The 14,765-nt window shown below is 38.5% G+C and overlaps 1 protein-coding gene across 4 annotated transcripts in view; it reads left to right on the top strand.

Annotated features, from left to right (window-relative positions):
* Nucleotides 1–4,986: 4,986 nt before the first annotated feature.
* Nucleotides 4,987–14,765, top strand: part of LOC114031856 (serine/threonine-protein phosphatase 4 regulatory subunit 1-like) — a 79,234-nt gene continuing 69,455 nt past the window's right edge. For 2 of the 4 annotated variants that reach the window (XM_027847027.1, XM_027847026.1), the window contains exons 1-2: nucleotides 4,989–5,163; nucleotides 5,453–5,497. In XM_027847027.1, coding sequence (XP_027702828.1) covers nucleotides 5,157–5,163; nucleotides 5,453–5,497 — 52 coding nt within the window. In that variant the 5' untranslated portion in view covers nucleotides 4,989–5,156. Of the gene's footprint in view, nucleotides 5,164–5,452; nucleotides 5,498–14,765 lie in introns of all 4 variants that reach the window. The other 2 variants (XM_027847029.1, XM_027847028.1) reach the window with 2 other exon arrangements.

The raw sequence follows: 14,765 nt of genomic DNA, 5'->3' as shown, positions 1-14,765 counted from the left end.
AGGTTAGAAAATCAGTTCCGAAGATATGAAGACACAGGAAGATCAAAATTTACCAATCTATTTTGTTGTTGAAAGGGAAAGGACCTTTGAAAGGGGACTTGTCAACCCAGGAGACAGAGTGTTCTGGGGGTAAGACAGTTTAAAAGGAGGGAGAAGGGTAAGGAAGATGAAAGGAGAGTTATTAGAGAACAGAAATGTATGTACACTTACTTGGAAGGGATGGCATAGATTTCTGAGATAGTTAATGTATGTTAACCTAATGAATTGCTATGATTATTCAACTCTACTAGAAAATTGTTACTGGCTCTTCCCTCTACATGTACCCTTGATAGAATCCCTTCATTTCTTCTTTAAAAGATTGTGCCTTCTACCATATCCTTTCTCTCTCTAATTTTCAGTCTCTCTAGATCACTTCTCTGCTGCCTACAAGCATTCCCAACTCTGTCCATATCCTTAGATCCTACTATCCTCACTAGCCATCATTCTATATATCTCTCCTCTCTCCAACTAAACTCCTTGAAAAAGCAGCCTACACTCAGTACCTCTATTTTCTCTCCTTTCACTCAGGGGAGGGGAACAAGTTTCCTCATCTGTAAAATTAGTTAGAGAAGGAAATGGCAAACCACTCTATTATCTCTGCCAAGAAAACCCCAAAAGGGATCACAAAGACTCAAATATAACTGAAATGACTAAATAACAAATAGTTCCTCCTAGTTATAACATCCTATAATTTCTAAAAACTAAAATTTCCATTGGTTTGCCTAACAGCATAAAGAAAACAACATAATTTTATTTTTTATCCATGGCATGCTACTTAAATAATTTCCAGTTTTCACAGCTTCCTATTTTGCCTATTAAGACCAAAGTTTTCTTTCTATTCCTGGGGCAAATTTAATAGACTCTCCCAGTCCTAGATGGAAGAACTGCAAAATGGGAGCAATGTGGCATTTCTTGTAGAATTCCAGTCTAGGGAAGGATATAAATAAGTGAAAAAAGAGGGTTCATTTTCTCACAAGTTTAACAGCAGTTGTACTAACAAGTGTATATTATTACAATTATGGCCAGATCAAGCATGTGTTAAGAATTTTTTTTTGCCATATCTGAATTTATACAGTCAAATTTCGGAGTCAGTTCCAATGTAGTTTAGGCTTCAACTTTCAAATGACACTGATATACAAGGGAGACAGAACAGTTTGAAGAGAACAAAATCTCAAAGGATCTCAGACCTGGTATTTTTTTTTTAGTTCTTTATTGTAGTAGTGAGAAGGATCTATGAAGTATATATTTTAGGAGATTTGAAAGAAGACAGACCAATATCTCATTACAAACTAAACCAAGCCACTAAAATCCTGGCCAAGAATAATCTCTTTTTTTCTGGGAGGTCATCATGGTATGAAACTTTGAAAGGGGCTTGAAACCACAGAGAAGAAAGAGAAAAACCCCACATGCACATTTATTTACCTAAAAAGATTTTTTTTTTTAAAAGTACTAACAAAAGGGTTTAAATAAGGGACTAGCAACAGAAAGAGAAATCTTTGCCCTGCAGTTGGAAAGGAGACTCACAGTGATTGATGAAAAGATATAAATTAATGATAGTAAGTAGGTTGAAAGGAATACTTCCAGATTTGGTCAAATATGATTTCTCATTCCTAGATAGGTGCATGTAGATTAAATCATTATTTATAATTTAGAATAGCAACTGACAAGTCTGCCTTTTTATATACTTTCAGCTTCAAGAATGACCATTTCAGAGAGAAAAAAAAGGTTTACTTCCCGGCATAAGAGTTTATATAAATGGGTCAGCGTCAAGGTATGTCAGGCTTCTTTTTTCTCATTGATTTAGGATGATCTGCCCAATGACATTAAGTTCCTGTAGATGAGCTAAATGCATCAATTATAAAGCTCTGGGGCAGTTAATATAATTGTTCCCTGTAAGAGGAAGAGGCTTTCTCCTTAGAAATGTTAGCTAGAGTCATTTATCGTTTAGCTACAACTTTCACACACACACAAAAAAATTAACTTGTATCATCGACTATTTTACAGATGTCACAGCAGAGTAAGAATTTAGACCCTGTGCTGTGCTCTGAACACTAGACAACACACAGCTTCTCTCACTTCACACAGACTACATTGTAAGTGAAACTGAGGGAAGGGGGAAGAAAACAATGATTGCTATTCTTGTCTAAATATCTCTTTTAAAAAATCCCAACTAAGTAACATCATTTGGAGTACTTCATAAACTACCATGCATCCATCAATGGTTTGGAAAGGAGGAGAGATGTGGTAGATTGAGTTTATACTTCTGTTGCTCTTTAAATGAGGATCCCCTCAACAAAATGATCAAGAAAACTCTTTTTAGGAAATAGGTGCTAATAAGATTACAGTTGAATTTGTAGGTAGAAATTACTGAGATTCTTTAAGAGAATCTTAGGATTAAAAACCAGCTAAAACTTTCATACCTAAGTTTTCTAAACAATCCAGTCAAATCATCCTCTTTCCTTTTTCTTCTTAACCCCCTCCCCCAGTGAAGTGCATAATTTTGCCAGGTGCATCAAGTCAATTAATATAAGGCAGGAAATGGCTTCCTTTGAGGTAACTAGGACTAGCCTCTGCTGTGAAAGACAGTTTGTCAAACTAGATGAACTGTTTCTCTATCCTGATGGATTTCGTAATTCCTGTTTCTGTGTGTCATTCTGAGAGACAGTGTTGCCAGAAGTAGACCTTAGAACACTTGGTAAGTGTGAAGAAAGAGAAGAAATGGGGTGAGAAAATTTGGCTTTTAAAAAAAATTACCGTATGTTTTAAAGGATTGAGCACACTTCTTAACACCTAAAGTCATAACTTTTTTCCTATCATGGGTAATTCCAGGTCTGTATTCTTTTCAGAAAAATATGTCTGAATATATAGCCTATGTGAGGGTGGTACTTACAAGTAAAGCACTTTTTAATGAGTATAGAGTATATGTTATATAAAAATAAAATTATAAATTTCTGAGGCCTGACTGCCCAAATGACTCCAAAATGGCAGAGATATTAAAACTTGGTAACCTGTTAAAATACAACTTAAGAAATTTAGTTGATAAGCAATTCAAGTTAATTCTTTCCCCCTAAACCCAACTCCTAATAGTACAAAATAATACAAATTAGACACGCCAAGTTTTGTTCTTTATTTTCAGCAAAATTGTGCTTTTACTATTTGTTACATATTACAAATAATAAATTGTAATACAAATAAAGGACCTAAATGGAGTTGGGGGAGGGGGAGTTGAAAAAATATTGAATATTCTTATTTATATACTGGTTGTTTTCCCCCACCAGAATGTAAGCTCTGAGAGTGTCTTTGTCTTCATATCCTCAGTATCTGTCACAGTACCTGACTTCAGTAAACTCGTGTTAAATGGAACCGGAAAAGCTAGTAGATCTTTCAGGACACAAGAACACTACAGAGCAGTCATTTAACATCTGTCTACTCAGGATGGAGGGCAGTCAGATTTAAAAAAAAAAAAAAGCTTAAAGTTAAAGCTTATTACTACAAAAATATGTTAAAAGCTTAAAACTGCACGAAGAAATATACATTTATATATCTATATAGATCTACCCATATTTATATCTACTTAATACTTCTAGTAGATCTACTATTGTAGATCTACAAAGCAAATGATTTACTAAAAGAGGCTAGGAGATACACACACACTACACTAAGACTTGTGGAACATCTTGCATATTATATATCTATCTACATATAAACACACACATAATATATACACTGCACTAAGCACTGATATACAAGGTAAATTTATAATTTATATAAAGGGTTCCAAGTGAGTGCAGTTTTAAGTGATTAAGGCTTAAAACTGCACTAAGAAAAAACACCTTTTTTTTAAACTATTATTTATATACATATGTGTGTGTACATAAAGACTAAGCCACTTTTAGTAGATCACAAGCTTCTGGAGGGCAAGATCATTATTTTTTTTATCCGTGTATACTTTGCCATAATCTCTGGCAGGCTGCCCAGCATTTAGTAGGTGGTTAACATTTGCTGAATGAGTGAAACGACTGTTCATTGTAAACTTATTTGAAAACTGGAGGCTTCGCCGTTACTTGCATCATGCTGCCTCCTTTGTTTTGCCTTTTATCTCCCTCCCTTTCGGAGGGCCAGAGAAGCAATCCTGGGATACTGCCCCCAAGCTCAAACGCAGGGAGGGAGGGTGGCCTTGCAGAGCGGCCGACCCTCCACGAGCTCTCCCTAGGCCACCCTTACTTTACTATCCCTTTCCATGCCAATTCAAGAAGGACGGGCCTGCGTAGGCCCAATGACACGCGATGCCGGGGAGAATACTCAAGAAGAAGACGGGGTATAGTGGGAGGAAGGCCGTGAGAGAGGCGAAGCTAGTGACCAAATAAAGGAGGGTGGGGGTGGGGGGGGTAGAGTAGCCGCCACGCCTGAAGGCCGGCCTGCAGCACACGCAGGGCACTACTGCAGACCGGCGGGCTGTATGCCTCCTTCCTGGAGCTAGCGCTAAGCCCCGGCGCGACTCCGGGCGTGCGTGTGTGCGAGCACGCGCGCGGGCGCGCGCCGGGGAAAGGGGGTGGGGGCACAGAGCGGGGTCGCGCGCTCCGTGAGTCTGTCCGGCAGACGCACCGAGAGGGAAGGAGAGGCGGGGGGGACACAAAAAGGAGGGAGTTAGGAGTGAGTCAGGAGTGAGTCTTCTCATTGTGCGCGCGCGCGCAGGGAGGAGAGGCGAGGACGGGGTGAACGCGCGGTAGCGCCCAGTGGTGCCCCCTCCTCGCGCGCGTTCTCGTAGTCTCCCAGCCTTTGGGGCGTTGTCAACCCGAGTTCCTCCGTGACCGCAGCGGACACCCGCTCGAACCGGAGTCTAGGCCTCCGCCCCGCTTGTCCTCTCGCCCCACCCCCTTGGCCCACGCGCTACCCCATCCCGTCCTGTCCCGTCGTCTCGTCCCATCCCGTCCCGTCTGGAGCTCCCACACTGGCTCGCGCGCGCGGGCCCCTAGCAACCCTTCCCCCTCCCACAACCTCCTCCTCCTCCTCCAGCCTCTCCGCCCGCGCGCGCGCGTCCACCGGTTCTCTGGCTCGCGCCGCTTCAATGTAGTCCCGGATCCCCGGGAGACGGAGGAGGAGGGGGCGACCGCAAGATGGCGGGTACGTGGACCCCCTGTTCTTCCTGGCCACGGTGGCTCCGCCGGCCTCTCCCCCATTAGCCAGGCGGGTAGAAGGGTCCTGCCCCAGTGGAGAGGGGACGGGGCAGGAGAAAAGGGGGCCGGACTGAGGCGAGCCCTGGGTGGAAGGCGCGCGGGGGGGGAGTAGCGGTGGTGGGTAGGTTGGGAGGGGAGAGGAGGTGTCTGCCCCCCTCCCCACGGGGGCGCTGACCTTGTCCCTTTCTTCTCTTCCGCCCCCTCCCCCTCCCCCTCCCCCACCTTCCTCCTCACAGATCTTTCACTGCTTCAGGAGGACCTGCAGGAGGAAATTGAAGGATGTGAGTATCGCTCCGCTTCTCGACTCAAACTGGAGTCCTCTGCCCCAGCTTCTCCCGCCCTCTTCCCCCTTCGGGGCTCCTCCGCGCCCCGGGCCTCGGACCCCTGTGAGGCCGGGCACTGGGGCAGAGGGAAGCTGCCTCGAACCCGGGACGGCCGAGGCCTGGAAGGGAGATCCAAAAACTTGGACTGGGCTCTGAGCTTGGCGGGGAGGGGCACCGCAATTGACCTTGTGTATTTGGGGCGGGGGGGGGTAGTGAAGGACATTGGGGGGGAGGTCTCCGTGCCGCATCTATCTAATCTCTAAAAGACTGTCTCACTTCCGCCGGGAAATGGGGCACTTTTTCTAGCCCAAATTGAATTCCTGGGCGGGGGAAGAGAAACAGACTGTTGGCTTCCTGGGCCCACCACCCCAGCTCCTGTTGGGTGGGAAGGATAGAAAAGCTGGTTTTGCTGGAATGGAGCAAATGTGGTGGTGGGTGGTGTTTTTGTTTTGGGTTTATTTATTGTTTTAGCGCCCCCATCTCTTCCTACTAAACCTAGGAAACCCTACTGGAGATATCTTTTCTTCTTTAACAGTTTACCTTAGAAAAATAGGTGTGGATGTGGTTTCTTGTAGGGAAACTGAGCAGAAAGTTGTTTTCAGCTTTCTTGGTTCACTTTCATCTTGTCGATAAAGTAGAGATCGGATACTCTGTTGTCCACTGGAACATACTTTTGAGACTTTTATTTTTCCCCGTTTTTAACCTTTGGAGAAAGAAGTATTGGGAGATATTTGAAAAGCCGACTTGTAAAAGGTTGAAAAATGTTAGGTTGTGAGAGTTGGGGGTGATATATTCAGAAAGTGTTTCTTGAATGCAAAGAAAAAAAGTGCCCCTAAGTCTTTGAACACTGGAACTTTTTTTTAAGAAGTAGAAGCCTTTAAGGTTTCAAGGGCAGAGTTGCTCACTCTTGTCCATTTTAAATGACATAAAACTATCAAACTTATTTACTGTAGAGCGGGCATTTTAATCGTATTTTAAGGTTCTTGAATTTCATCTTTGTTTTATATGTTTAGGGAAATCAGAGAAATGAGGTAAGAAAATAAATTGGTAGAGAGGTGACAACATTGCATGGAAAGTTCACATTTAAGCAAACTACAATTAGCTTTTAAACAACTCCATTTATTTGAACTCTTGGAGAAGAACCAGCTAATCCGAGGATTATTTGTTTGTTTTTTAAATATTTTTTCCCCAATTACGTGTCAGGACAATTTTTAGCATTCATTTTTACAAGATTGTGAGTTTCAAATTTTTTTCCCTCTCCCTATTCCTCTCTGACTAAAATGGTAGGTGATTTCATATAGATTATGCATGTACTGTCATGTAAAACATATTTCCATATTAGTCATATCAGTTGTGAAAGAAGAAATAGATCAAAAGAAAAAAAACAGGAAAAAAATAAAATAAGTGAAAAAAATCGTACTTAGGTCTCTATTCAGCATTCATTAGTTCTTTATCTGGATGTGGATAGCATTTTCCTTTGAGTTCTTTGTATTTGTGTTGGATCATTGTGTTGCTGAGAAGAGCTGAGTCATTAACAGTTGATCATCCACAGGGTATTGGTATTACTGAGTAAAATGTTTTCCTGGTTCCGCTTATTTCACTTTGCATCAGTTCCTACTAGTCTTTCCAGGTTTTTCTGAAATCTGCCTGTTCATCATTTCTTACTGCACAAAAGTATTCCATTACATTCACATACCACAGCTTGTTCAGCTCTTCCCCAATTGACGGGCATCCCTTCAGTTTCCAATATTTTGCCACCACAGAAAGAGCTGCAATAAATATTTTTGCTCATGTAGATCCTTTCCCCTTTTTTATGATCTCTTTGGGTTACAGACCTAGTTCTGGTATTGTTGAATCAAAGGGTATGCTCAGTTTTATAGCCCTTTGGGCATAATTCCAAATTGCTCTTTAGAATGGTCAGATCAGTTCACAGCTCCACCAGCAGTTCATTAGTGTACCAATTTTCCCGTATCTTCTCCAACATTTAGCATTTTCCTTTTTTGTCATATTAACCAATCTGATAGGTGTGATTTGGTGCCTCAGAGTTGTTTTGATTTGCATTTCTCTAATCAGTAGTGATTTAGAGTATTTTTTCATATGCCTATAAGTAGCTTTTGATTTCTTCATCTAAAAACTGCCTGTTAATATCCTTTGACCATTTATCAATTGGGTAATGGCTTCTATTTTTATAAATTTGTCTCAGTTCTTTATATATTTGAGAAATAAGGCCTTTATCAGAGATTCTTGCTATAAAGATTGTTTCCCAGCTTTCTTTTTTTTTTTTAGTTTTAATTCATTTTGTTTTCAGCGTCCACTTTTATAAGATTTTGAGTTAATTTTTTCTCCTTCCTTCCTCTCCCCAACATGGCATGCAATCTAATATAGTCTGCTTTCCTTCTAATCTTGTTTGCATTGGTTTTGTTTGTGCAAAACTTTTTAATTTAATATAATCAAAATTATCTTTTACATTTTTGATGCTCTCTGTCTCTTGTTTGGTCATGAACTTGTAACTCACTTAACTTGTCCTTTAAGAATTTGGATGCTATACCCCTTGGTGCATATATATGTTTAATATTGATATTACTTCATTGTCTATGGTACCTTTTAATTAGGTCTATTTTGCTTTTTCTGAGATTGGTATTGCTACCCCTGCTTTTTTTTTTTTTATTTTAGCTGAAGCATAATAGATTCTGCTCCAGCTCCTTCTTTTTACTCTGTGTGTGTGTCTCAGCTTCAACTGTGTTTCTTGTAAACAACGTATTTTAGGCATCTAGGTTTTGATCCTTTCTGCTATCTACCTTCATTTTATGGGAGAGTTCATCCTATTCACATTCATAGTTATGATTACTAATTGTATATTTCCCTCCATTCTATTTTTCCTTATCTTTGTCCTCTCTCTGTTCTTTCACCTTTCCCCTCCTTGACAGTGTTTTGCTTATGTTTACCGCCTCCCTTGTTCTGCCCTCTCTTCTGTTAGTTCCTGTGCCCCTCATCCCCCAGCCACTTTACTTAATCTCCTTCCCTCCTCTCCTCTATTGGGTAAGATAGATTTCTGTATTCAACTGATTGTGTATATTATTCCCTCTTTGAGCCAGTACTGATGAAAGTAAGATTCAAGGGATGCCCACTGCTCACCTTCCCATCTTTTCCTCCACTGTAATAGATTTTTTGTACCTCTTCATGTGAAATAATTTACCCCATTCTACCTCTCCCTTCTTCACCTAGTGTACTCTTCTTTCTCATCCTTTAATTATTTTTTTATGTCATTACCTCAAATTCACCTTATACCCATACCCTCTGTCTGTATCTTCCTTCTAGCTATACTGTTAGTGGTACAATTTTTCAGAATTACAAGTGTTATCTTCTCATGTAGGGATATGAACAATTCAGCTCTATTGAATCTCTTATGTCTTCTTTTCCTTTTTTCCCTTTTTAGGCTTCTCTTAGGTCTTCATATTGGAAATTAAATTTTTTGTTCAATTCTGGTCTTCTTTTGAAAGCTTGAAATCTTTCTATTTCATTGAATGACCATTTTTCCTTTAAGTATTATGCTTAATTTCGCCTGGTGGGTGATTCTTGATTGTAGTCCTACCTCCTTTGCCTTCCGTATTTGTTTGGTTTTAGGATGAATTTTTTAACTTCTTGGCAGACCTCATCTCATGACTGTTTACATTGGGCTAATATTAAAATTAGCATGCATTACCTTAATGTGTACCAAGTAGACACATAGCAGATAATTAGTAATTATCAAATTGAAACTGATAGTAACTGTAGATGACCTATAATCACATCTAGCAATTCTGACTTAACTACATAGTACTTACTGATGTCATTCTTGTTTTTAAGTTAGTTGCTGACACTTTCCAATATTTGTCTTTGTCCTTTCCCAAATTAAACTTACTTTGTTAAATTTCCTAGTACAAGTAACCTTGTTTTATATGATAGACATATTCCAAAAAAGTTTGGTGTAATTTAACATTTCAGATTTAGTTGTACCATTCAACAGAAACATTTCCCTTTAGGAAAGTTTGATCACACCTTAAACCTTAGCATTTCAGAGTTAAACATAAAAGATTTGTATAAAGGAGGTAATCACTTTCTAAATAAACCCTTTAAATTTTTTCATCTAGTAGAAAAGACCTTTCCTTCACTTTACTCTTTTTTAGTTCTCATGTGTCTCTCCTAATAATGTTAAAATGTCAACTTGTGATGATTTTAAATTAATTATTTTAGTCCTGCAAGTAGATGACTTAATGCTTATGAAATACTTGGGGAGGGGTTCCTCCTCATGAATTTTTTTTTTTTTTTTTGGAGTGAGAACCTGGAAACAAGTGGATGAATTTCTGGGAAGCAGGGTGGTATAGTGGAGTGCCCAGTCTGGAGTCAGACCACAGTGACCTTAGGGTTTGCAGCCAGACCACACATTGGGAAAGTCACTCTCTATGATGGGTAACATCCTTCAGCATATTGTTAGATATTATGGAATTCATTCATTTTCAAGTTAAGTAAGTTTCTTTCAAGGCTTCCTCCATAACACAGATCACCTTAAATTTCTCAGATACATATAGTTAAAGTTTAGAATGGCTGTAAAGGAATAGCACTCCCTCACGTCACAGTAAGCTCATTTGTATATTAGTATCCATTTGGCTGGAACTTTGTTTAATTGCTGCTTGAATCTATTATAAAAATATTCAGCTCCAGAAAACTTGGAATGTACAGGCTACATTTGGTGACCACTTTAAAATCCTTATGGTTATACTATGATTTATTGGGGGAAAGGAAAGAAAAAAGGTTTAGAAGAGATTGGGGACTAGTATATCAGGGCCAAGAGATGAAGACTTTCAAGTTCTACTAAAATTATGGCCCTATTTTCTACACATTTGTAACTCATACCTTTTAAAAGTCCTGAGTGCCAAGCAACCTACCCTTATAAGTTCATTGCCCCTGTGATGAAAGCCAAACTACATGAATGATTACCTCTATTTGGCTGTTTGGCCCAGTAGAATAGATGAGTAAAGTTATCTCTCACTTTGCAAAGGTGGCAGGCTATGGGTGTGGAATATTGTTTGTACTTTTAGATGGGATTGATATATTGATTATTAATAAAATGTTTGCTTCATTTTTTAATCTTCCTTTTCAGGGGCTGGGTTGGGGGTGGAGGGAAGGGAAGAGATTGAAAAAAAAATACAATCTGGAGTAGATGAAGAGAGACTCCAGGTGAGTTCCACTTACTCCTACAGCTAGCTATGGCTAATCATAGACTCTCAGATTATATGATAGTAAAACAGGAATGCACTTGAACGTGAATAACCAAATACATTTATGTAGTATTGGATAAAACTGCAAAAAAAAAATACGAAGCCCCACAGTAAGATTTGTAGACACCTTGATGACTTGGTGCCCAGGATTTGTGAAACTCTGGCCTAAACTCATATGCCTTTGCAGTTTAGCTTCTTTGTCTGGCAAATAGCACTAGATTGAGGACCGACCTGTATCATTCCTTTGTGTACCTGGTTTTGCTTCTGAGACCAAGTTGGATTTACTCCATGTTTGAATATGGAGATTCCTTTTAACCCATCTCTTTTTTAAAAAAAGATAAAAGTAAGCTCTCTCTGTGGAGTAGTATTCAGCACATAGTGGGTACATAATGTTCATTGATTGAGTTAGGAAAGACTAATGATGTGTCTTTAAACATTTTGGGAGCATGGACCTTTAAGTTGGTTTTTACCTTTTAATTTTGTAAAAGGTATCACATTGTGAACACTTAAAATGACTTGGCTACACTACTGGCTTTAGAATTGAGGGTATTCTATGTAAAATGCATTTTTCCACATTTAAAATTATATTTTAGATATGAATTTAAAAATATGGTCAAGAGTGTGATAACGTATCAATGGCAGGGATCACTTTAGAGTTGTGCAAAAGGCATAATTTTCGTGGCTTTATAGTCAAAATTTTAGTCATACCGTTGATAGTGAGGGGATCATAGGACAGATTTTAACCTTTAATAGTGGATAAAATATAAATTCTTTGCATAGATTATAATAAATTTTCCAGATATTTATAATTTGGAGGGTAGGAGATAATATTTTCCAAGATCCAGTCAGGTTAATGAGTTAATTTTTAAATAGTTCTGCTTGTTGAAAGCTCTTTGATGGAAGGAAAGTATTTTAGGAAGAAATTATATTAAACCTAATAGATAATTTACTTCAGCCCCCTTTTTACTGATGAGGAAACTGAGGCCCAAAGAAGTTAAGCTACTTACCTGAAATCATAAAAGCTGACTCACAGAATCCAAACATAAATCATTTTGGACAGGAGTAGGACTGTTTTTCTATCTACTTTAAGGTCCCCCTTCACCAGTGCTGATAATAGTAGTTGGTTTGTATGAGTTATTTCTGTGCTTCAATAGATCTGTGATCCTCATTATAGATACTCCCTCTAGTGGTGCAGATGCCTTCCTGGCCATTTGGCCATTGTCATCCTGTAAATCCCTCATGATAGTGAGACCTTGGTGGGTGGGAGGGAGGGCTCCCTCTAACATTCTGGAAACCTTTATAAAGATCATTTGTTACTATGTGGATACCATTGGGCACTGCTGTCAGTTTTCTTTTGGTGCTATTCCATGATTAAGCCATCTCTCTCATTTGAGTCATGTAACCCTTTGACATCCTTTATATACCTTCTGCTCAGTTTGTAGGTAAATAGATTTGTAATGTAATATGTTTATAATTTGTTGTGTCCTCACATCCACTCTTGCCTTTTGGGTGACTCACAACTTCAATTCTTCAGACATGTGTGCCATAATTTGAGTTGCTATGAGTTAAAGAAAAATTCATCTCTTAATGGCTAACCCTTTGAGTGTTGAAGCTTGGGTTTTGCCAGGCTGCTTCTTAAGCCATTCCCTTATTTTTGAAGCCTTTCCTATTTCATAAAAGCTCTCTAAAAGGTAACACTACGCTGGCAAGGCCTTTGAGAACTTAGTCCCCTCTACAGTAGAATAAAGTAACATAGGAAGACTTTAGTGGAAGGAATGTTGTGTATGTGTGTGTCCATACATATATACATACGCATACATATATACACATATCTACCTATATATATATGTATATATATATACACACATATATATAGGTAACTACACATAGATGTATTTATATAAATATTCTTTGAAAATATCAGAATTGTACTTGAAGGAATTCTCATTTAAGAAAACAAAATTCTGTCCAAGGTTTAATTGGAAATGACTGGTTTATCAGAGATCTTGCTATTATATATATAGTTATAGTATGTTTATCTACAAAGTATTGCTACATTCTTTTTAATGCAGCTATACCTAAGTACTGATGCTGGTAATTTCTTGGAATGTGCATTATGGATTATGGAACCTTTCTGTGTTGTTTTTCATATTCCAAAATACTGGAGAGGTGATGAAAAAGATACAAATATCTACTTTTTCCAAAGGTTCCTTCGGTTGCTTTGTGTGGTATTGAGATTTTGTGGAACATTTAAAAACCACTTCCTCCCATCTGACCATCTTAGAACATAGATTGCTATTTATGAGCAGGCTCTTTTAAGTGAAGGAGTTGCAACTAAGCCCTTAATTTGGTGGTGACGAGGTTTTAATTATTTTAACCTTTGTGCTTGAGCAGCCTCTATGCTATTGTGAGTGTTAAATGGGGACTTGATAAACTTTTTTTTATGAGTCATCAGATTTGATAGACTGGCCTCTCTAACATAGTTTACCGGAGAAGACTATTCTGCTTTTTATTTTTGTGCAGATGGGAAAGATGTTATAGATTGGTTGGATACATTAAAAAGAATTTTCCATGTGTGCAAAGTATCATGTTCATTGATTCAATTAACTAATTACCTTTTTTGTGAAATCAAAGTAAACTATACTGAGAAACATACACCCAAAACTATTTTCTAAGTCATACATGGCAGAGTTACTTAGATTTATAGTTATATAACAAAACTACTTAAGAGCACTACTTCTCTTTGTCCCAATCTATTTGAAAGTAAAAATTGCGAAGTTTCCTAAGTTTTGTTTTTGTGTTTTGTCTCCAGCCTCTGCTTTCTGTACTGTTTTGTCCATTGGCCTGATGCTCTCTTCAGTCATTTTCCCAACAAAACATAAAAATAATTATCAGTTAAATTGTAATTGATTAATCGATGAATGTAACTGGTATCAGATCCACAAGGGGCAAGTTCTGTGGCGAAAAGTTTGTTACAGTAATCTTTAGTGATCTTTTCCATTTCTCTATGTGTTGTCCTTCCATTTTCATCCTTAAATAACCTTGGGACTTCACGTAGTTGGATCTCTTGGTAAGCTTCCTTTAAACCAGTTTTATCCTCCACTGTTTTCTTTCTGCTTTATAAGACAGTAATTGTCCGCTGTCGTTTGTAAGATTTTACAGATGAGTCTGTATTTTAAACCAGTGCTTTGCCTTTAACATTTTGTAAAGTCTAATGTTTCCTGACAAAGACAGTTAAGTGGCATAGTGGATAGAACCCTAGGCCAAGAGTCAGGAAAACCTGAGTTCAGAAACGGCCTCAGATAGTCACTAACTGAATGACCTTGTGCTTTTTTTAACCTCTCTTTGCATACTTTTTCTCCACTGTAAATAGTACCTACCTCACAAGGTTATTGTGAGGATCAAATGAGATATTTGTGTAGTGCATAAAGGCATAGTGCATGATGTATAGTAGGTGCTTTATAAATGTTAGCTATTGTTGTTATTATTATGACACTTTTCTGTGCTCTTTTGGTGGTCCTGTGGCAGTAGATTTGTAGAGGTTAAACTATATAAAAATATTGTAGCTGGAGTCTGTCATTTTTGATCTTCATTTACCATTTTTTCATTGCTGTTTACTTGTTTAAAAATAGTTCAGAATTGAGTGATTTCAATTGTATGCCATATTTTTTTCTTTATTTTTACTTCTTCTGATCTCTGCCCTGACAAGTCATTGGTCTGGCTGTACTAAACAGCTGATTCAGGAATAACTCCCACATCAGTAACAAGTCTTTTCCTGTCTTAAAATATATCCTGTTTCATTTTTGTGATGTTATTTGGTGCTTGCAAGGACTAGCTCCTACTAATGCTCTTCTCAAAAAAAGTGTTCGTGTTACAAAGCCTTGAGGCTTCTGTGTAGTCTACAGTCTTTGACCTCTTTTCTTTTTCCCAAATGATGCTTTCCCATGTATTTCTCACCCTCATGTCTG

This window comes from Vombatus ursinus, unplaced genomic scaffold (genome assembly GCF_900497805.2).
Source record: "Vombatus ursinus unplaced genomic scaffold, bare-nosed wombat genome assembly UNPS02015255.1, whole genome shotgun sequence".
In the NCBI taxonomy this organism is placed as follows: Eukaryota; Metazoa; Chordata; class Mammalia; order Diprotodontia; family Vombatidae; genus Vombatus; species Vombatus ursinus.
The sequence above is the reverse complement of the archived record's forward strand: the minus strand, read 5'-3'. Positions and strand labels throughout refer to the sequence as shown.